General features: G+C 41.3%; 1 protein-coding gene across 1 annotated transcript in view; it reads left to right on the top strand.

Annotated features, from left to right (window-relative positions):
* Cap-G (Chromosome associated protein G) overlaps positions 1 to 1,301 on the top strand; it is a 32,155-nt gene extending 30,854 nt beyond the window's left edge. Inside the window, exon 19 of the mRNA XM_080271353.1 lies at positions 1,061 to 1,301. Within this exon, the coding sequence (XP_080127479.1) occupies positions 1,061 to 1,301 (241 nt within the window). The remainder of the gene's footprint in view (positions 1 to 1,060) is intronic.
* Positions 1,302 to 24,199: the final 22,898 nt, after the last annotated feature.

Below are 24,199 nucleotides of genomic sequence, written 5' to 3'. Positions count from 1 at the left end.
GACTTTCAGTGAGATTTGCAGATGAATGGAGAGACTTGAATATTTGATGCAATTTAAGTACAGTGAATATGCAGAGGAAGTGGAAGGTAAAATGACACAGGGAAGAGAAGTGACTAGTGGTATGGAGGCCTTGATACTGAACTGGTCAGAGTGTAGGGGTTGCAAAAAGATTGTATGAAAATGTGCTACTGCCCACATTAATGTATGTGTGTGTTTCATTTATATATTCAGTCAGCTCTGGTATCTTAAACTGAAAATATCACGATTTTAGTTTTAGTTTTGCTACCTGCTGTTATTATTTTCTTGTTTGCATTAAAAAAAAAAAAAAAAGCTAGTGATATAAGACATGCCAGTACAAACTGGTTCTAGGGAAGGGGGATTGATAAGAAATCAGCAAAGACGAATTAAAATCCATCATGGTCCTGGGAAGGCACTTTATTAGTTTCACTGCATATGATTGGGATTAATGTGTATTGTGAGTTTTGATAATGAGTACAGTATCTAACAACAGGATAGCTGCACTTATGCAGGAAAATTCAGGCACAATAATGCATTCAACACAGACTTGTGCATTCATTAATATTATCTTCGTGATGAAATTTCCAGGAGTATTAACTTTTTATATTAATATTTCTGACTCCTAATTACTACCGTATATCACTTTCTGCAGCACCATACCAAGAATACATGGTGGTAGGGTACCAGAGAAAGTCATGAAAATTAACCCTTGCCTAGCTACAGACCTCATATGAGGCACAGTGAAGGTCTGCATGGGCCACATTGCAAGCCTCATATGAAGTACAGTTACACATGTTATAAAACAGGGATGGCAAACTACCTTACAAAGAATTAGGGGTTAAGACTGTGAATAGCTGCTGTTGGAATGGAGTGGCTCTGTGTGGTACTCAATAACTGAATGGAGTAGTACAATGGTGAAGGAGGTGGAGGAGAAAGAGAAGTGATGGAGAGAATGAGAGAAATTATGTTCAAAGTAGATTGAAGGTGGGTTTGTTGTGGACATCTCCTGTTGAGGGAACTAATGATAAAATTTTCCCTCCAGGTTATCCACCGATGAAGGTGATGACAGCAGTTCCTCACTGAACAGTGGACGCCGCAGGAGCAAACAGGAGAGTAGCACAGGACAGAGCAGTGAGGAGGAGTCCACTCCTCCTGTGAAGATCCCTCGTAAAACTGCCCAAACCCTGTATGATCGCAAATTGCTTACTGTGTTTTTTGTGTACAGTGAAACTGGAGGAAGATATATCCATCAGGTTCCTCAAAAACTTATACTTCTGTTTTAAGATGTGTTTTTTGGTAGTGTTGTGTTTCCTGAAATGAAATAAGATTACCTTGAGTTAGTTAGAAGAAAATTCGGAAGTGTACCATAATAATTGAATGGTTAAATGAAAATTTCCTGTACTGTTTTTTTTAATCATCAGTAAACAGCAAAAGCAGATGTAATTTAAGTACAAGTAATGAGGAATCAGGTGTCATCATCATCATCATCATTGTTTCATTTTTACTTCCTACATAAGTACAGTAATCTCTCAGTTATCCAACATAATTCACCTAACCTCCCCACCGGATATTGCAAAACGCTGAATATTGTGTTGGTACCCCCAATTGGCTGTTTATTTGGCAGTGAGCCAGATAATGTGCCATATCCTAAGCTGTCTGTCTCCACACTCTATCCTAAAAACTTTCCTACAGTATTACACTGTAGGGTATTTTAAGTGTTCTGAGCACATTTAAAGGGCTAGGTAGGCTTGGCTAGGCTGTGATGTTCGGTTGGTTAGGTGTATTAAATGCATTTTTTTACTTAGGAAAAGATCGACTTGTGAGCATCTTCTCAGAACGTAACCCTTTCGTAAGTAGGGTAGGACTTGTCCATATCATGTACTGTTTATATATATATATATATATACACACATATAAGACATATTTGAATATACAGAAATATACACTTTTGATACTAATATATATTTAACAGGAAGCTATTGAGGGAGAATCCTAGAAGGACCAGAAGCAAATCTAGTGCCTCATCCACTTGTGACCCCATCCAGCCTGCCACCCCTGATAATGTATTAGCTGTGGAAACCTCAGATGGGTCCAGTTCAGATTTTGTATCCACTAGGGCATCCAGAAAGATCCGTAGACAGGGACCAAGAGTAACCCCAGCAAGCAGAAGCAGCAGCAGAACTCAGGGAACTTCTAAACATACAGGATGTGTCGATAAATCGGCAAACACTCCTGATAAAGCAGTCACGACAGGGAAAACTCCTAGAAGTACAAGATCTACTCAAGGAAGGGCATCCTTAACATCTGCTGCTAAAAGTGGCAAGAAACAGGTTCAGTCAGTTTCCAGTGAGGATATTACTCCAGTTCGCAGATCACCTAGATATATAATCAGGTCATCCAGGTAATGTATGTGATTATTTTGTAGCAATTTGAAATACTGTATGCTTAACCTCAGTTGTACACTTTCTGTAAAGTTCTGAGTTAGCCGGACAATCAAATTTCCACATTCCTGCATCTGTATTGCCCCTTGTTAGGTACTGGTATTGATCTCTCTCAGCTGAATAAACTTATTGGCAGTAGCCAGAATAAGATAAGTACTGGTAAGTGATGCCCTGCCCTACAAAAGGTTAACTGAGTTAGCTTTTTTTAGTTGTTATTTGTGCAAGGATCTCCCTTAGCTGTAAAAAATCTTTTGGCCATAACATGCTATCTGAACCATTTATAACTATGAGAAGTGAATGATTTAAAAAAATGTCTTAGTTTTAGAAATAATGTTAAGAAATCTTACCAGTTGTCATATGTGCATTTTGTAATGCATGAAGCGTAGAAGGATCAGCCAATTCCATTGCGTTACCGTTACCAGTTATCTGCAAAATTTCCTGCTTTGATTCCCGTATAAACACTAATCAACTTTTGCTTCCTGAATCACAGCACTGTGGTTTGGTACCTGAAATATAATATGCAAGTGATATTCTTCTTTTATCAAAGTTTATGTTCTGCAAATACTTTACAATATTTTGGAAATGTTTAGTGAGGTTCATTGACAGGATTCGGATATATTGCAGGTATAGTAATAGATCTGGGATTGTGTTCACAGTTGTGCTGTCCAAACACAGCTTTTGACTGTAAATGGCATTCCCCAGTAATTAAAATTCGGATAAAAAGCTCAGTATCACATGTAAAACTCATCATCTCCGCCTCTTTTTCCCACCCAAGAATGGGATGAGGTAAGTCCAGAGAGCAACAAAAAACCTGATGGCGGGAGAACTATCAACTCAGACCCCAGAATCCTGACCCTCATAATATGAATGAATCATCCATACTTACATACTTTATACAACCTATCAGCTAGAACCATTCCCACAACTATCACTTCACTGGGATAGAACAGGTGCCAAGCCCTTGTCATACTCTTCATACAAAATTCTTCCAGCTAGATTGATCAGCTCTCAGTTCCCTAGCCACATCACTCTCTGTGCCGTGGTTATACACATTCATTTATCATATCTTCATGTATCCACCTTCTTGGCCTACCACGCCTCCTCGCACCTTTAAACTTGCACAGATATAATATACCATTTTATTAACACCCATTCTCTCCACAAGACCATACCATCTATTCACTCTCTCTTTGAGTCCTATATTCACAGACTTTACCCTACATCTTTTAAATCACATTATTCCTTATCCCATGCACTTCCCACAATCCATGTGCTTTCCTCAACAACCCTGTTCTCACAGCTCTTACTCTTGACTTTTCATTTTTATTCCACACCAGTCTGACACTCTGTTAAAGTAGGCTCTAAAACTCCTCCATGCAAGCCTCTTGCACCTGCCACACCCAGCCCTCTGCTTCTTATAAGGCCTTCATAGCATCATCCACTTTCCTTCCCAGCCTCACTATGTTTTTCGCTTTTTGCACATTTACCTTTCTTTTGTATCATTTCACCCAACTCTCACCAATGCGAGTCATTCTCCTTTTACCTCAGCATCATGCTGGAAGTCACCTTTTCTCTCAACAACCATCATTTTACTCCTATATTACAATTACTTTCAAGGTACTCTTACATTACGGTTACTTTCAAGGTATGGCACTCACAGAGCTCACAAGGCTTTTGTCCACTACAGTATTTGCAGAGAGCAGTGCCTTATTTACAGACATCAGATTTAAGATACTCCACCCTTCACCATTTGTTACCAATGCCATTCTTCTCTCCAGGACTTGTGTTATGCCTCTCTTATCCATGTAGATGTTGAACAGCCATGGGGTACACATCCTTGTCTCACTCCAACAATGTTGTTAAACCATTCACATCAGTGCCTTCTTACCTTTACTTGTGCATCACTACCATCATAAAAACTCTTAATGGCATTCAGCAGCTTACAGTCAACATGATACATATATACAAAGCAGATGTAAAACCAAAAATGTTGATGATGAATTATTTAATTTGTTATTCTGTCTGGAGGCTACAGTTTGGAAGGGGATGTGGGTGGTAGGGATTTGAGTGAAAGTTTGATTGGGCTGACTCTCATTATTAATGGGATAAAGGTTCAGGATAATGATAATGCCATTTCTTACACAGTGGATCGGATAGTACGCGAGGCAGTTTGTCCTCCTCCAGCAGCAGCCAGCTCCCATCGTCCACACGGAGGGCCAGGACGAGGAGCAAGAAGTAGAACTTGTTGGGGGAGACCATTTACTCAGCTGAGAACTAGACAGCTTCGAGTTTGGTTATACATCTCAATGTAATTTACTGATTGTTTAGTTCTGAGTACAGTACAGTATAGTCATCCTTCATTTTTTGTGATTCCAGCTTTGCTGGTTTTGGTTATTCACATCTGAGTTAGCTATAGCAAAACATACTTGTGTAAGGTGTATTTTGGGATGTATGAACATTTGTTGTTAAACTGTCATGAAATACCAATCCACCTTAAGCATTTTAATATCTGGTCGTATCATGTATAAAGACTCCAGCTCGCTTGCATGCATTGGCCTTGGTTACCTAATGGCATCTCTCCATGCTGCTTGATCTCTGGCAGCTTCCATTCTCATTATCCCTGAAGTCACACTGTGACCTTGTCGTAGGTCTTATTTGTTCTGGCTCACAACCCTACCCTTGTTCACATTCTCACTTTCCACACCCGATTGTTGTCTCATCCTCTCAGCATGCCCAAACCATCCCAGTCAACCCCTCCTCAACACAACACACACATTCAAGTACCATCCTTCCTCTCAACTCATTAATTGCAATCCTAGCCTCTCAGGCCCCACATTCAAAGACACATTACACATCCATCTAATCATTGTCATTTGTGTACATTTGAGCTTATAAATATCCTTTTCCTATACTTCCTAGGTCTCACCACCATACAGAATTGCACTCTAACACGTGCAGCATACAAAGTTCCCTTAGCATGGAGGGAGATCCCTCTCAGTGTTAGGAGAGGCAACAGCTCCTTGAACTTTCTTTAACCACTCCTTACCCTACCCCCACCTCCAGCATATAATATGTCTCCCAAATAATCAAAATTCCTGGTGATGCATACAAAGTGTTTTTATGCAATCATGCAGTCAAATTATGGTTGTGGAGACCCTTTTAGTTTAGCATGTTTTATTTTTTGCTGTTGGCAGGTGTGTTTGTTTCCTAACACCTGTGAGAAATGAGAGATGACTATACTGTGTATGAACCGTAGATTATCATGTTAATTGTCGTTATGGATGATTGCAGTAGACTCTTCATTATCTCTCCTTTATTATTGTATGGTATTATTTGCATATTAGTTGGTTGGTTCTGTAACCATGATGGTTATTCTTAATAGCTCCTACAGTAGCTATGTGCTCATAAAAGGTTTCATTTCAATTGTCTTTACTTATATTGACAACCTTACTCCAATTTTTCATACTAATAGAGATTTAACTATAATAAACTGGGAATATTCACCCTTTCATTTACTGTACATGCCAGTATTGTGGACCAGGACCATTTCAGAAACTGTTCTGTTTTACATGTACAGTATGTTTGAGGTCATTGGCTTAGAAATGCCATCCAATTTCTCTCTTTTCGTTTAGTTCTCTTTTGAAGGCTCCAACATGCTTGCATGCGCTGACCTTGGTCGCCTAATGGCGGTTCTTAAAAAAAAAAAAAAATAATGTTTCAAAGTAGAAATAATTATTAAGAAAATTCCACACTTTCTTGCTATTATATTAATTAGCAAATAAGATGCTATAAATACCCAGTGCCAAAAATTACATCAATAATTTTTCATCCTTTTTTTTAAATGTTAGGGTACTTATGTGCTTATTTTCTAATAGTACTATTATTATCATTTTTGGACATGTAGTGCAATTGTTTCACCACATCTTTTAGATTGTAGTTATATTTTGTCCTAGTAAAATAATAAACTTGAAAGTGAAAAAGTTCTTTGCATTGATATTTTTTTTTCATTCTTCATTTAGTCCTACGTTGCCCCATGAGGAGCGTAGGACCACGGGGCTAGGCAAGTTGGTCCTGACATTTAAGATGGGAGTGACAACTTCACTCCATCCCTCAGTGACTTTATATGAGCAATAAACCCCAGCCACCCCTTGGACGCACAAAATTGCTATGCTTCACACGTGCTTATGATGGTAGTGAAGCATGTGTAAGGGTTAATGGGCATCTAAGTGAATGGTTTACGATTGGTGTGGGCGTGCGACAAGGTTGTGTGATGTCCCCATAGTTTTCAGTATATATGGATGGGGTGATGAGAGAAATAAAAACACGAGTAATGGAGAGGGGATGGCGTTGGTAATGAATGGTGATGGATGGAATACCTCAAATTTGTTGGATGCTGATGCAGTACTACCTGCAAATACCTGACAAGAACTTCGTAGGCTAGTGCAGAGTTTTGCTGATGTCTGTGAGCATTGTGTCTTGAGAGTAAATGTAGAAAAGAGTAAAGTAATGGTTATTGAGAGAGAAGGTGATTCCCAGTGCGATGTTATAGTGAATGGAGAGAGACTGGAATTGGTGAGAGAGCTTAAATACCTGGGTACAGTGATGGAAAAGAGAGGAAAATGTGCAAGAGAAGTGGAAAGTAGAGTGACACAAGGAAAGAGAGAGACTGGAATTGGTGAGAGAGCTTAAATACCTGGGTACAGTGATGGAAAAGAGAGGAAAATGTGCAAGAGAAGTGGAAAGTAGAGTGACAAGGAAAGAAAGTAGCTGGCGCAATGAAGGTCTTGATAAGAAACAGAGGCTTGTTTTGCAGATGCACGAGGCTTACATGAATGAGTGTTAGTGCCAACTTTAATATATGGATGTGAGACTATGGTGTGGCATGAAAATGAAAAGAGGTAGAGCAGTGGAGATGGGACTGCTGAGGAATGTATGTGAAGTACTGTACAGAGGGTGGAATACGATGGGAAATAATGTGATTCGTGAAAGATATGGAGTGAGAAAGTCTATGGACACCAGAATCGAAGAGTGTACAGAGATGGTATATGGTCATACGGAGAGAATGGTTAACAACAGAGTGGTGAAAAAGGTATATCTGAAGGAATCTGAAGAAGGGAGGAGGCGAGGTAGGCCAAGAAGAAGGTGGAGAGATATGGTGGATGAGTGTGTGAGGACGAGAGGTTTGGAAGTCGGTAAGGCTAGGGAACTGACAAGAGATCGAGCTGGCTGGATGAATGTTGTGAGGAGAAGTGCATGATCAGGGATTTGGTACCCCTTTTTAACTTGGTAGCATCCGGATTGACTCTATCAGATACGTTTATGTGAAGCTACAGAACGTGGTGAATGGTTTTGGCGTATCCGATAGAGCCAGGATTCCGGGGGCCTGAATAATGAGTGAATGGAAGCGTGGCCTATTGGATTGGGCAAATTTGGGCTGTCTGGACATTGCTACTCCTCACCCTGCCCTAGGGTGGGAAAGGAGGTTCGGATGATGATGATGATGATAATACACTATATATATATATATATATATATATCTATATATATATATATATATATATATATATATATATATATATATATATATATATGAATTTCACCAAATCTGGAATACTGTAAACTTTAAGGACCACCAGGGGTGAAGGTATTACATTTCGGGCGAAGAATGTAAGGTGAAAAAACGATTATGCATAACTTGAAAATGAAACGAGACAGGGACCAAGACTTAAACAAAGAAAGAAAGAAAAAAAAAAAAGCTCTTAAGTGCCTTAATGGACTGTAACCTGCATCTCCATGAAACTGTCAAAGAAAAGCTGTAAAGAAATGGACCTGATGAGCATAGAGGTGACATGGGCTGGTAATTTGTTGGGCGGAGGGGCCATGGTAGGAAAGTATACCGTGACTAAGTGGATGTTTAAGGATTAGTGGTTAGAGTACAATGACGGTTAATTTTAAAATATCTATCACAATAATGAAAGCGTCGTGAGAATAAAAGGTAAAGAAATGGGCTTGGAAAAAAAAAAAAATGAAATGAGTTATATCCTGTGAAAATCTGTGTTGTAGGATTAATGTCTTGAGGGCACTAGGCCTATAACATGACCAGCCCTCATTTACTTTGTACTGCGATGCAAGTAAAATAGCCCATCTTGGTTCCTGTTTTTTTTTTTTTTTTTTTTTTTTTACAACATATAATCTGCTTTGTTTAGTGCTTCATACAGAAGTGCTAAGCTAAATAAACCATACTTTCTTTTCCAGAAAACCAAAGTTGTTCGTAACACAAAAGAGAATGGAAACCTGGTACAGTCTCCCCTCTTGTACCACATGAGGTACTAAGGCTGCTTGGAACTTTGATACCGGGTCCGGGCAGTTGAGTTGCTGCCTATCCAAGCGGTATGTAGTGTGCAGAGGGAAAGTGGGGGCTTTGGAGGGACGGCTTGATGGAGTGGGCATGAGATAGGAGCTGTGGGTGGGAAGTGACTGAACAGAAAGGAATGTTTTGGTGAGCGAAGAGGATGAAGAGGTAGAGGCTGAAGATAGGTAAGTGTGTGTTTAAAAAGGGCATTACGAAAAGAAGTCAAAGTGTACGGCGGGTCTGACACTTACGAAGCGAGTGATAGGACAATATGTTGCTTCTGGAAAGAAGAAATATGGAAAAGGCATGGATGGCCGAATGGAAAGGAGTGGAGAGAGCATTCATTGCATACGCACAAGATATCCAAGTAGCGAGGAAGATTCGTTATCCGTGAGTGACAAAATTGAAAGAAAGGTGGACCGTGAGTAGTTTATACTTTTTTTCTGTTTTACCAATTTCGGATGTTTACAAAACCATAACACCAGATTCGTAAGAAATAACGTGAATTAATTCGTTGGACAGTTCTAGCCAACACTCTCCTGTGACATTTCTTCAGCAAATTAAACGATACTGTGGGGTAAGCGAAGTGTTTTTGTTTCTTGGTGGTGCATTATGGTCAAGTGGTATGCTTTTATTTTTGCTGGTTCATTAATGGTTTTGATTAATTCGGAGAGGGCTGAAAGTGGTCTGTCGCGCGTTCTCAAATTTGAAATCGGTCAAGATGGACATCCCCAGTATGATTAGAATGGGTCTCGGTTAGGGTCGAATGACACGGATCTAGGTTAGGTTAAGTGGTGTTTGGGTAGGTTAATGCCTAAAATGGCTTGAAATTCATTCGTTTCTATTTATTTTCACCATTAAGTGAAAAGAAAAAGCTAGGTTGGAGTAAATCATTACAAATCCATAACACCACATTAAACCCTCCATAATATCTCGCTTACTTTAATTTACGGAAGAAACGTCACAGAAGAAAGCTGACTTAGAACTATGCAACGAATTGATTCACGTTATTATTTCGTAGGAATTTGGTGTTATAGTTATGTAAACATTTACCTTAACAGACGGCCGAAGTGATGTCACTTTACCATGTACAACCGCCCACCTCCGTGCTGGTTCAGCACAAACATCCGACAAGGGGCTTTTACAGAGGTTGATATATGAATACATTTATTAGTGGCTTTTGCGCTTAAATATTGACTGCCTTCCTTCCAGAAGAAAGAAACAAGAAGACATTGTAAAAGCCTCTTGTCAGATGTGTATTGAACCAGCATGACGGTTGTCATGGTAACGTGACATCACACAGGCTCAAAAGAGCTGATGTGTGACGTCACATAGCTATGACAACCGCAGTGCTGGTTCTAAACAAACATCCGACATCGCGACTTTTACAATTTCGTTTCTTGTTTCTTCAGAGAGGAAGGCAGTCAGTATGTAGGTGAGAAAACCAGTATAAATGCATTCAGATATAAGCCTTCTGTAACTCTATAAAGTTAAGTCTTAGAGAATGTCTATAAAACTAGGGTGTCTGGAATGTGTCTGGTTTGGCTGCAAACTTTTTCTTAATATTTACGTTTTTGCTATTGTAATATTTATCACTTCTAGCAGGAATAGTTTCTTCATGCAGCACTTTTTTTTTTTTTTTTTTTTTTTCCAAAGCTTCAGTTGGCGAATATACTGTATTATCAGATACACCCATGGCTACCACCACCACCGTAACTACACTGCCACCACCTCCATCAGTACACAACCACCACTACTACATTACTGCCATCAACACAGCTGCGTTACTGTTACCACTCCGTTACCACCAGCAGTCTACCACCACTACCACCCCCACCCCCACCACAACCAAACATTGCCATACTACCACTACACACTCCCCCTCCACCACCAGACATTACAACCACTACCACCACCATCACCACCACCAAACATTACTTCCACGACACATCCCACCACTACCAAACATTACCACCACCACCACCACCACCACATTACTACCATTGCTACCACCATCACAACCATCACCACACTACCACTACCTCATCCATTTACCATTTTCCCACGTACAACACACATCCCCGCCCGTGTGTGTGCTGGCTGGGTTTTTATGGGGTTGATCCCTTGTCGGACATATTTATCACCGCGTGTTGCCCCCCCTTCCCCTTCCCTCCTGTGGGCTTTGTTGAGGGACCCCACCTCCTCTGTTGTGGCGACCTCGACTACTCTCTCTCTCTCTCTCTCTCTCTCTCTCTCTCTCGTATATGTGATATATAAATAAAATGAGACTTTTTCATAAAACATTAGCCAACCCACCGTGCGCTTGAAGGTTTAGTTACATCAGAATGTTTGAGGGATAATTTTGACTATGAAAATCGCAAATCAAGAACCAGCTTTAAGTACTGATATTTGAATTAAGACCTTTTGCCGATGATAGATATATATTCTTTGAGTTTCTTGCCATCGACAAATGATTTGTCCAGTTTGGTCTCGTCGGCTGAAATGTTATTAGACTGGATAAAAAACTACATTCTACGTGGCTTGCGAGATTTCTTAGTAGGCTACCTCTTTCTCAGAAATTTATTTTTTATATTGCACCTTCACTTTCTCATGTATGTTATTTATATCGTGTTATTATCAATATAGATGTCAAATACATACTCGTACAAGAGGAATCGAGGTGTAATGTGCAGAGTAAATCGCTCAGAAAAATGGGTTAAGCAATTTTCAGTCACTTATAACCAAAAAATTCATCGTTTTCAGTCGTATTGTTGAGTGTACTGCGTTTAAATGAAATTCTACAGTTTCAAACCATGTTACGTGAGATTCTCATAAAGAAAAAAAAAATACATGGTTGTAACCAACGCATTTATGAATACAGTTGCTGCATAAAGACTTCCGCTATCTGTATTCTGTTCGGCAGACTGAAAGTTACGAGGGGTGATTAGAAAGAAATGACAGTGAGTCCATAAACTTTTATTAGCATGAAGAACTATCAAACTATGACTCACATTCCTTCAAAGTACTCCCCTCCAACCTCTATGCAGCGTTCCAGTCTCTTTCTCCACTTCATGAAGCAAGCGTGGTACTCTGAAGACGGTATACTTCGGAGTTCTGAATTGACGGTCCGTGCCAAGTCTTGGATGCGATGAAATTGCTTCCCAGCGATGGCAGATTTAATTTTTGGAAACAACCAAAAGTCACAGGGAGCCAGGTCAGGGGAGTAGGGTGGGTGGGGGAGCAGAGTTTTACCTTGTTGTTCCAGGTACTGCATAGTGAGGTGAGCTTTGTGGGGTGCAGCATTGTCGTGGTGCAGCAAAAGGCAAGACCGACGGCGGGTTGGTGCGGTGTTGGCCTTGTGTTCCAAGACTTGTGGAAGGACCTGGTCTGTGTAGTATTGGGCTGTGATAGTGGACTTTTCAGGCATCACATCCACGCATATTGGTCCTTGAGAATTGAAAAAGATGGTGAAAAGGCGCTTCCGGCTGCGAAATCCTTCCTTCAAAATCTGAGGTCGAGGGTCTTCATCGCCCAACCACATCATGTTTGACTGCTTGTCACGGGTTGTGAAGAATGAAATCCAACACTCATCTCCAGTAGCAACATCTGAGAACCGTTTTGGACCATTTGGTTTAAATTCAGCAAGCCAGACACGACAAATCCTCACCCGTTCAGCCTTTTGCTCATCAGTCAACAAATGGGGTATCCATCGACAACACTTCTTCCTCAGGTGTAATTGTTCATGCACGATGTCATATGCACTCCCATAACTGATATCAAGCTCCAAGGCTAAGAACCTAAGAGTTACAGTTGGATCCTTGTCAATGATGGACCGTGCACGGACAGTTGTTGCTTCGGTCACGGATGTCCGGGGGCGTCCAGAGCGTTGTTCATCTTTCAGTTCAGTTTTTCCTGCTGTGAAAGCACGAATCCAGCGGGAAACAGTTTCCAGGGAAGGAGTAGTGTCTGGATAAACTTGTAATAATTCCCCTCGAATCTCTGTTGCTTTCTTTCCCAGTTTCCACCTCGTAAAAATGTAGAACCTGCAGCCTTCTTTCGAGTAATCCATGTTTCTGGCCAGAGAGCAAAAACAAGAGTGAAGCATTCACTCACAACAATAAAACAAGAAAAGTCAGGCATACGGCGACAAGTTCAATCTCGTAAGGACAGGCAACTCTGCACTCTCCTTGCTCCCCTACCTCCCATCATTCAAGGTTTTCATGTTATAGCACGAACTGTCATAACTTTCTGATCACCCTTCGTAGTCTATATGCATTTACGCCGGAGGATGACCACGAACAAATCGCCTCCATGTCGCCCTACCCTCCGCCATCATCCAGGACTCTCTCCATCTAACACCACTCTCATTCATATACCTCTCCACTCCGTCCTTCCACCTCATCCTTGGCCTCTCTATCCTTTCTCTCCTTCGATCTCACCCAGAAACACTCTCTTAATCAATCTCTCACTCTCCAGTCGCTCCACATGACCAAACCATCTCAGGGTACTCTTCCTAACACTTTCCAGCACATGCATATCAACACCAAGCGCACCCTAACTTCCTCATTTGTCTCTCTGTCTCTCCACATGCTTATCTCATTTCTATTCTCACTCCTAACTTGTGCCCATCTAGAAAATTCCAACTTCACTTCAGTCTGTTCATGCAGTGATCACAATATTGCCATGCAACGACTTCCTTACTTCCATGATGTCCTCCATATTCTTGCCACCATCCTCAGTGTACAGTACCTGCAACTCTCCTTCCCTTCTGCAGGCTACCAACGTTACTTTGCATCGTGTACATCCCTATCCTTGCTCATTTACACTTTTAGATACGTGATGGCACTCACGTTCTCCATTTTTTTAACATTCAGCCTCACTGCGCTCCTTGACTTTATTCCATCTAAAAAAATATATAAATTTACTCTGTTAAATTCATCAGAAATTTCATTTCTTGCATACATTTCCAGACTCATTCACCAAACATAACAGCTCCCATTGTCATCACTTAACAGAACAGTATCATCAGCAAACAACAGCACAGTTTCTACACCTTTTAATTCTCTCATTAGGAACACTCCAACGTCTGCTTCCCTACGTAATATTTCTTTTATAAAATCATCCATCTGTATACTGAACAAGCAAGGAGACTGGGACAACCCCGTTTCAGTCTGACACTCTTGTAAAGGAATTCTCTCAATTTATCCACATGCACTACCACACATGCATCTTCATACTGTACAACAGCAATAACCAGTTTCCCGTCTACGCCATATAATTTTATCACTGTCCACTTTTTTTGTCAGTCTACTATTTTATAATTAATGTTTTGCGTTCTCCAGTTCCACGAAGGCAGCATAAAACTTCATTTCCTCCTTTAAACACTTCTCTGCAATATATCTCAGATCTGGTCTACACTTCCCTCCTCACTCCCCCCCCCCCCAGTGTTTCTCTTAAGCCATTCCTTCGGTTCTTTTCCTCACGGTATCAATAAATATCCTACGATGTATCTTTCCCAATACTCTAAGAAGACAAATACCTCTACCATTGCCACACACTCCTATTTCCCCTTCTCCTTTTACAGTGAAAGTCTTTACCATTCTTTACTGGCCAGTCCGCACATTTTTCACAGTTATTCAATCACTATCTCTGTCTCCCATATTTTACCATATTACTGCACATTCCGTTAGTTCCTGGTGCTTCCCTCATTTTGATAATTACCTCATGCACCTCTACATGTTCCTTCTTAATTATCTCACGCACCTCTACATATCCTTTCTTAATTATCTTACACACCTCTACATATCCCTTCTTAATTATCTCACACACCTCTACATATCCCTTCTTAATTATCTCACACACCTCTACTTATCCCTTCTTAATTATCTTACACACCTATACATATCCCTTCTTAATTATCTCACACACCTCTAGATATCCCTTCTTAATTATCTTACACACCTCTACATATCCCTTCCTCCCTTTTTGCATCTCTTTATCTCCCAGCCATTCCCCATCCAATTATGCTAGCACTACTTTTGTTCTCTACATTCAACAGGTGATTAAAGTGTTTTCTCTACCTGTTCATCTTCTCTTTCATCTTACGTACCCTTCTGCCATTTTAAAAATCACCCCTTTACTGCCTCCCATGTCATCCTCTCTTATACTTTCATAACATGCATCCGAGAAGATTCTTAAGACATTCCCTTCACTTCATACTCAGGATTCTTCCACTCTCCTCATCCATATATATATATATATATATATATATATATATATATATATATATATATATATATATATATATATATATACACGCTAAGTTCAACCCCAAGAACCTGCTCACAATTACCGCCTTCCCCTCCCCTCGTGATTAACTGGTGTAACAAAACATAGAGGGAGAGAAGAGGGGGGGAAAAAAAAAGTGCGAGGCTTAAGTTGTGTAAGGAGACAAACAAACACTGGAGTCCAACAACATGACCTCTTTATCCAGCAGCTTCTCCTGCCCTCATTCACGCTGCACAAACACTGCACATAACAAAAAGATGACAAGAAATAATACACACATTCTCACCACGGGAACACATTTTTTTTTTTTTTTTCACATTCTTACTTTTTTATTCCCCAACAATCTTTATGATCACTGGCCGCGGGAGGAGGACGAGGGTGCAGAGAAGGGGCAGGGGGAGAAAGGAGGGGGGGGGAGTGTAAGGAAAGGAAGAGGGGTAAGAGAGGAAGAGGGGCACGGGAAAGTTAGAGGGGAGGGATGAAGGAGGTAGGGAGAGGAAGTGAGGGAGGGGCAGGGAGAGAAAGAATGAGAGGGGCAAGGGTGGAAGAAGGGAGAGACAGGGGTGGGGGGGGGAAAGAGAGGGGCCAGAGGGAGGAGGAAGGGAGAGAAAGGAGGGGCAGGGTGAGGAAGAAGAGTAAAGAGGCAGGATAGGAAGAAGGGAAATGCGAGGCAGGGGAAAGAAGAGGGGAGAGAGGCAGAAGGGGTAGGGGAAGAAAAAAGGGAGGGAGAGACGCAGCAGGAAGAGGAAGAAGCGTAAGGAAGGGGGCATGGAGAGGAGAAAAGGGAGGGAGGGGAAGGTTAGGGAGAGGAAGAAGGGTAGGGAGAGGGAGGGAGAGATGCGGCAGGGAGATGAAGAAGGGTAAGGAGGGGGGCATGGAGAAGAGAAAAAGGGGGGAGGGGAGGGTTAGGGGGAGGAAGAAGGGTAGGGAGAGGCAGTTATTCCACAACATTCCTGGTTAAGTGTTCTAATCCCATGCTTTTTATTTATTCATTTTTCCTTTTTAGAGCTTATAAGTGAAGGAGTTAATCCCTTTCACTCTGGTGACGTATTCTATGTATTTGTTCTTGCTCCTTAAAGAATTTTATTTAATTTGAGGGATGGATTAAGGGAGGGTGAGACTGAGTGAGGGAGAGAGGGAGAAAGGGTAGTGGGGGGTAGATGGGAGGGGCAGGAGTCGGAAGAAGGGTAAGGAGAGGGGCGAGGGGCATGGGAGGCGGGTGAAGTAGGTTTAGCGCGTGCCCAACTCTCTTTATCCTCCCCTTTCCTTGTCCCCCTTCCTTTTTTATATAGAGGGCCCGATGAAAGGGTGACGCTCGGCCACCGATTTGTCTGCCTGGTTCACACTTTTGATCTGACCGCTGATGGAAAATGGCCGTGCTTCGGTGCGGTGTTGTGGGGGTACTGTGGTGTGGTGTAGTTTGGTCTGGTGTTGTGTGATGTAATTTGATGTGGTGTGGTGTGGATGGTGTGGTTTGATGTGGTGTGATGCTACGATGTGAGAGTAAGTGTAGTGTAGTTTATAGTGAGGCTGGTATGGAGTGGGTTGGTGAGGGTGCTTTGTGGTGGTGTGATGAAGTTATCTCCCATCTTTCATCTCTGTGGTGGTGTGACGAGGATTTCTCATATCTAAGAGTGCTGAATCCCAAATAGAATACCTTTAGTGCGTTGGTAGCAGTAAATGTTAAAGATCCCTGTAACTTCCGCGTGGTATTGAGAGATAAGCGTAACTAGGAATTCCTCTTCGAATAATTCATATCCTTCCACTCCACGCGTCCGTCAGATGGTGGTAATGGTGATGAAACTTCCATTTACAGGGTGGTTCGTGTATTAAGTCCTCCTTACAGCTTAGCCGGCAAAATTTTGTATGTTGCTGGGACGTCTCAGTCAGCACTGCCAGCCTACCGTGCATCGTTCTCTGCTTTCTGTAACCTTGTGCATGGCTAGAGTGTCAGTATTTTTACGTCAGTTGGTTAGGCTACATTACTAATTTCGTGAGGCAGAGTAGACACTGGTAACATGACAGCTGTCCTCGCTACACGCAGGAATTCAACAACTGAGTGGCGAGGTGGGAAAGACAGTGAGAGATGGTAAAAGATAAAGATTCCAACTTGGCTGCATTTTGTAAACAGATGAATAGGAGCTGTATAGGACGAGTCAGAGTTTCTGCAAATGTTTACGAGCAACAAATGTTAAAACTGAATGTAGCTACGAAAATGCAATGCTTACCAAGAGATAGGGTGGCGTACAGTGATGTACAGTACTGGTGAACTGGAAAAGACTGGAAGTAGTGGAAGAATTTAAATACCTTGGTGCATCGATTGAAAAGAGAGAGGAGTGTGAAAAAAGAAATGGAAAAGAATAACATAAGTAAGAATGGCTGTTGCTGCCATGAAAACCTTCATACGAATAAGTACGGTGCAGTAAAGGGATTGCGTGAGGATGTTTAGTGTCCACATTAAAGTATGCGTGTGAGGCACTTGTATGGCACGGATATGAACAGTCGAAAATGAGAACAGTAAAATGGGACTGCATGCGGAATACTTATATTTTAGATAGGATGAATGCTGAGGCGAGGCGTAAATATGTATCATGATAGAAGGATAGAGGTACTGCACTTATAAGGATGAGGGTATGACCAGAGGGGTGAAAGGGGTATAGATGAGAGTGAGTTTGAAGGTAGCAGGGTGCACGATAGGCCATGAACTAGCCTAGCTGGTTTGATATGGTATGACTGTAGGAGAAAGTGTCCATAACATCCAAGTATCCTCTGGCATGTTATTGATGCAGACTATGCTGATATTAAAACTATATAATTGGCACACGAGAGAATGTCAGGACGTAATATACCCGGTACTAAATAAATCGCTAAGGAAAAAATGCTACGAAGCCTCCAATGCCCGTCAGAAGCTGGGTGTCGCAAGGGGGATCTGGCGGCTTCCCCACCCTCACGCCAGGGACGGAAACGGATGCCATTAAAAATATTCACTTGTGCCGATTTGCCGGGATCCTTACAGACCTGTCTCGTGCCCCCTTCCCCTCCTCGAGTGTGTGTGTGTGTGTGTGTGTGTGTAAGTGAATTAAGTTTTATGATACTCGACTGACTGACATGTTCTACGACGTCATGCAGTGGATATAGTTCATGTACTGTACTTCATGCTTGCTGGTACCAGACGATTTATTCATATTAGAAGAGCACTCTAGAAGTGAACACGTATAGCCTACAAAGCCTCTTGTACTTCCTCTAGTTCGAAGAAGTCCTTGAGCTGAATAAAATTGACTGGAGTTAGCAAAAATAATAATAGAAGGACGTCATCGTATTCAGGGGTTAGGGAAGAGACCTGCTAACTGCTTAAGAAAAACACTCAATCTCCAGGCCATCCAGTCTGTACATATACTGTACCTTGGTCCCCTTTATAGCCACTGATTTGCTCACGGAAATCCTTTTTTCTTTTCTTCAGCAAATATGGAGCAACTAGCCACGGCGGAGCGTGCCAAAAATGTGCGAATACAACACGACTACCTCTGGAGAGTAAACCTTGGAATATATAAAGGTAAGACAAATATCGTCTACATCTATTGTATGTAACATTATGTCTGTGCTGTGTATCCATATATATATATATATATATATATATATATATATATATATATATATATATATATCAAAACACAGTAACCAGTTCCACATAGAAGGTTGTACTATCAGTACCCCTGCTATGACAGCCACTGTTACCCCAAATGGTAACAAAAATACTGCTATATCAACCTTACCACTGAGTTTTGAATTCATTTCTGTGTGTGTATGTGTGTGTGTGTGTGTGTGTTCTTTATGGACATGCAACGCGTCTCCGGTTTTAATTACCGTAGTTGTTAAAATCTTATATCCAACATGCTCATTGAAGCGACGTTGCTCAGTTTTCTTCTTCAGTGGAAAACGTAAACTGGGACTATGAATGTTATCATATTTTGTCGGAGAAGGAGGGAAGAGGGCACAGAACGAAGAAGGATGGAAACCGTTGCTCTAGAGTAGAGATTCTCAGACTTTTCCTGGCCATCTCCCGCATTAGCCAGAAAATCTTTGACTTCCCTCTCTCCTACCCAGGTGTTATTAACTGCCACATGGCCTCACTTTTTAACGTGTTACAGCAAGAAATCGAGCGGTATTATGAGGATTTTTACAAAGTTTTGGGAATATTTGTGAAATTTGTACTTCTTTGTAGCATGATGTTTATTTGGGAACTAAAATTCTGACCTTACTCATAAAAAGCACAAATTAAAAGCCAAAAAGAATTTGACCATAAAATGTATGAGTTCTTTAAGCACCGATACATCATATGGCTACGTAGACCATGTTGGCTTTACACCTTTATTCCCTTCCTGCAATGTCCAAATTTCTTCCCAGGGGGAATTCTCTCCCCCTCCCTTCGCCATTTGGAAATCCCTGCTCTATTCTACTCCAGATTAGGCAAGGAATCTCCACAGACTTTTTTATCGTTTTCAGTTTTCATGTCAAAATTGTGTTCACTGATGCATATAGTTACTAATATACCTGACTATACTTGCAGTCAGGGAAAAAAAAAAAAAAGAAATTTTACCCACGTATTCCCTGCGTGTCATCAGAGAGTAAAATGAGCGGGATCGTGTGGGAAGAGAGCTGGGAACTCCTTACGCCTCCTACTACCAGCGAACTAATTGCCTAATCTGGAGATACAATGAGTAGAGTGGTGCTGCGAGTTGTAATGTGCATGGCATTGTAAATTTTCTCTCATGTGATTACCACGGATGAACTATCGGACCTGGTCTTCTGGCTATAGCTCGGTAGATAAACTGTCATTGATACGTCCAAATATCATCCTTCTGAACCTCATAAAGAGTATTTATTTATTATACAAGCAAGCAAGCAGGCAGTTCCAAGAGCAAAGTGAATACCAAACACAAGCTGGACACCGGTTTTGAAATGGTTCGGTTTATATACTAACAGATACTGGTAAATTTTGGAACACATACTGGGGATGGAAGAGGGTAACATCTAGACAAAATCTGCGAAACGGAATGAATTAGTTTAACCTCGTCAGTCCGATATCATATTTGCTTTATCCCTTCACTCCGATGATTCATTTTCCATATTACTATTGCTGTTTTTGGACTACTGACTACTTCCGAGGTTTTGGCTACAAGGAAGTTGAAAATGCCGACTTACAGAACGTTCACAGTATCAGCATAAATCGCGTCTAAAATAGATAAATATTGTTTGAAAATAGCCATGACATGATAATCAAGTGCATGATGAACGGAAGTATGCGTCTGTTTCGCCGTAAAGAAGGAGAATATGAAATTTCTCAAATGCTGTGAAAATGAAGGTGTTCGGTGTCGTACTTTCCTTACTTGATGCAGTGTCAAAGCTATTTGTACACAGTTTTTTATTCTATATCCACATTGAGCTAATACTGCGATAATTATCAGTGTCGATATTTTCAACTTCCATGTAGCCCAAAACTAGCAAGTAGTCAGTTATATTCAGCTTTGGCGAGACTTTGAACGGGAGGGGTTAGATATAGCCTGCACTAACTCCCTCAGTACTAGAAATGTTCCCACAACTAAAGGAAATCTTATGCTGATAGCAAGAAACTAATATTAAAACACGTCATCAGATAGAATGGGTTACAGATGAATTTAAACAAAACTTAGTGAGTGAGTAGGTGTGTGAGGATCAAAACCTGGTACATAAGGTGACGACGTTTAATAATCTCTGAGTGCTGTTAATTCAATATGTGCAGCAAATGCAACAGGAGGGCAGAAATTTGTTCGAAATGTAAGGAAGTATGTAAATTTATATTGTTGGTGTGGTTCTGGATTATCTGAACGTGAACCCGGTGGACTCCAGCCTGTAGTTGTCCGTCTACAGTCTACCAACCTCTTCTTGGGGGAACGGAAGGGATCTGAGGGACATGTGTTTTGATAAACGCTAGGAAAAGTCTGCCCTGAAGAGAAATATTGCACTTTGGTCGATGGTATGATGAACATAGGTTTTGGATTCTTTCTTATGAATAGTTTGTTTACTTAGGTTTGAGAAATTGTGGTTGTAGGCAAAACCTTCATTCAGTCAAAATGCTGAATAGATGGAACTTTGCAAATTAGACATATTCGTTACCAACAATTACGATACATCCGTAAGTCAACATACGAGGAATAGTTTGAACATTGTAGTTTTGAAAGCAGTATGGCAGAGTGTGGCGGAAATGTACAGTTATCTACAAAGTCAGGCAAGAGGCCGACTGTCAAAAGAGGGAACAATAGAAGTTTTAGTGTAGAACTTTCCCATGTGATGGTCAAAAATTAGGCTGGATTTTCGTTACCCATGAGTGACAGAACAATATGAATAACGACAACCATTAGTAGAGTTAATTTTGGCAAATTCTTGTATAATTAAGATCGCTTGGTGACAGTTTAAGATTGGTTGCATGGGCGTACATACTGGGGGAGGGGGAGGTTGGAGGTTAATCTTCTCTACAGCTGGGTTGGGGGTTACCTTTGGAATCACCCCTCTCCCCCCCAAACAGTTTAAGTTATCTTTAAATGTGCTTATTTTTTACATTAAACTGCAGTTATTTAAAAAAAAAAAAAAACTGCTTTGTTATTAACTCTGGTAAGCCACGTACCAATGTGTAAGATGTATTGGTCGGAAACAGGTATGTTTCCTTTATTTGTAATTAGACCATAGGAGGAAATTACTTTGCTGTAGTAAGACCAGGTGTAAGTGTCGAAGTATATATGGGAAAATTAGAATTAGGTTAGTTTTAGTGTAATAAAATGTCCAGGTGGTTGTAAACGTCGGAGAGAGAGAAAGGGAGGAAGGAAAAATAACCGTATTCAAATGAGTTAGGTCAGAGCTGAGAACCAGGCAGGGGTGGAGGGGGTATACATAACCACGGTGTATTTATGGAGGCGGGGGTGTATGGGGTGGTCTGGGATGGGGTAAGGGAGGGGGCGGGGGTGAAGCCGAGCGTGGTGATGTGACGGTTGGCAGGCAAGCAGGCAGGCAGGCAGGCAGGCAGAGAGACACTTAGGCCTTGAGCCCTCGCGAAATGGGGTGAAATTCGCACAGCAAGCGTACCAACCCTACGGATTTAGCGTCGTGCGGGTAGGCCTATAGTAGCTGTTGGAGGGCGGCCTGGCCAGTCATGTACTTGTTACGTAGTCACTTTTACTTTGCTCTGGTTTTATTCTCACTTTCTACGTTGCAACAGCTAATATAATAATGAACTAATACTTATTTTTATTGTTAATTTTAGGACATGTACAGATTGGATACCCAGTCATGTACAGTGCCTGTTATGCAGTCACTCTTCTTATTCAGCTTCAGTATTGTACCCGCCTGATACATTGTTAGTAATTTCTGATTTCAAGGTACAATAAGACTTTTTATTACATTTAGATATACATACTTTCCATGGTACAGTCTTGCTAATGAAAGTCACACTTACCATGCTGTTATTTTGTACTTTCACATTCATGACGTTACATTTCTAGTCATTTTCACTTACAGGATGAACTAAGACATTTTATTGCTATATAACGTTGAGTTTGTTTCTGACCCCCACACTGCCTCTCCTAATCTGAATAAAAAGTAGAAAGAATATATTATAAAAGAAATAAAGAAAAGAAAAACCACGATACCAGATTCACAAACTTTCGATCAGTTGCTTGTGGTCGTATTTTTTTTCCTATGAAGAGCATGAAAGGAGAATGCAGGAACTTTCCGTGCTTCTTTTTCTTCCTTCGGAAACAAAACGGAAGCTTAGTTCCGTACTAGGGCTAATTGACGGTAAGATTATTTTGTGGATGCGGGTCCTGTGGCACTTTAGATTATTTTCAGGCAGAAGACGTCTTCTTTTCTTTGTTCTTGGTATCTGAGGGCGGTTATGTTCAATATGAGGGACACATCAGACTGGAGGGATTATGTATAGCCTTTATTCGTCCCATCAGAGGAGGAGGTCCTTCCTAAGTTTAATAATATCTTCTGGAGGCAGCAAGAACTAACCGCAAGGAGAACGTCATTCTGTTACAGGGGTTATGATACGTAACTCTTTATCTATGATTGTCATCTACATTTTAATTCCTGCTATCGTTAGACGCTTTATCCAGCTTAGGAGAGGCATACATGGTGGACAGAAATAGCCTGCCTTGGATTAGCCACTTAACTCCATGACTACGGTGGCGTCTTTTTTTATTTTAATCAGGGCCGCATTCAGATGATTTAAGTCAACTTAGGCATGAAGTTATGGCGAGTTAGGGTCACCAAGGCTATATTTAACCCCTTCCGTATGAGAAATGTCTCCTTAGTGGAATAAAATCGTCTAGTTGGGGCAAGAAATTATTTGTAATGACGCACTCAGGTTGGTTAGCTCCTTGCCTTCGAAGACGTCTCTTTTCTTCACCCCCCCCCCCTCCTTTTTTTTGCCATCTCTACACTTTTTTTTGTATTTTATTTCATGGTTACATGGTAGAGAAAAACATAATTGTTGTGGTCGTGTGTGATGGAGGCGGGTGTGAAGGAGAGGGTATGTATGTATGGGTTGACCTTGGAGTGTGTAGGGGCGAGGGATACGTTGGCACTCCTGACCCGCCAACTGTAAACAGGCAAGTGGGCCCGTTACGTAACCCCACCCCCGCCCTGGCCACGACTTCCTGCCATCCCGTACTTCATTCACACTATTTACCTCAACTTAACTCGCCCCAAAATTATCCTCGATTTTATTATTTCCTTGTTTACGAAGCTGTTTTAGTTGGAAGGTGTAGGAACGTGTTAATATTGGAGGTATAATGGCCACCATTTGAGCTAAAAATGCAAGAATTCGCACTCGGACAGGACCAAAACTTTTAAGTTCGCGAATCACAAGCAGTCCAAGCATACCGCGGCCCCCATGCTGCTTTCTCTCCGTACTCTCCTTCCCTCCCTTTCTCCCTCTCCCTTTGCCCTCTTTCCCTTTCTCCCTCTCCCTTTGCCCTCTTTCCCTTTCTCCGCCCCTCCACTCCCTCCTTTCCTTCCGTCCTCGCCCAGAGCTTCAGGGAGCTTTCATTTGTTCGGTGCTTTCTTC

The sequence above is a fragment of the Coenobita brevimanus genome, chromosome 45, assembly GCF_032717465.1.
Source record: "Coenobita brevimanus isolate Jiangsu-jjx chromosome 45, ASM3271746v2, whole genome shotgun sequence".
NCBI classification, from domain to species: domain Eukaryota; kingdom Metazoa; phylum Arthropoda; class Malacostraca; order Decapoda; family Coenobitidae; genus Coenobita; species Coenobita brevimanus.
This window is presented reverse-complemented; position numbering and strand designations above follow the sequence as displayed.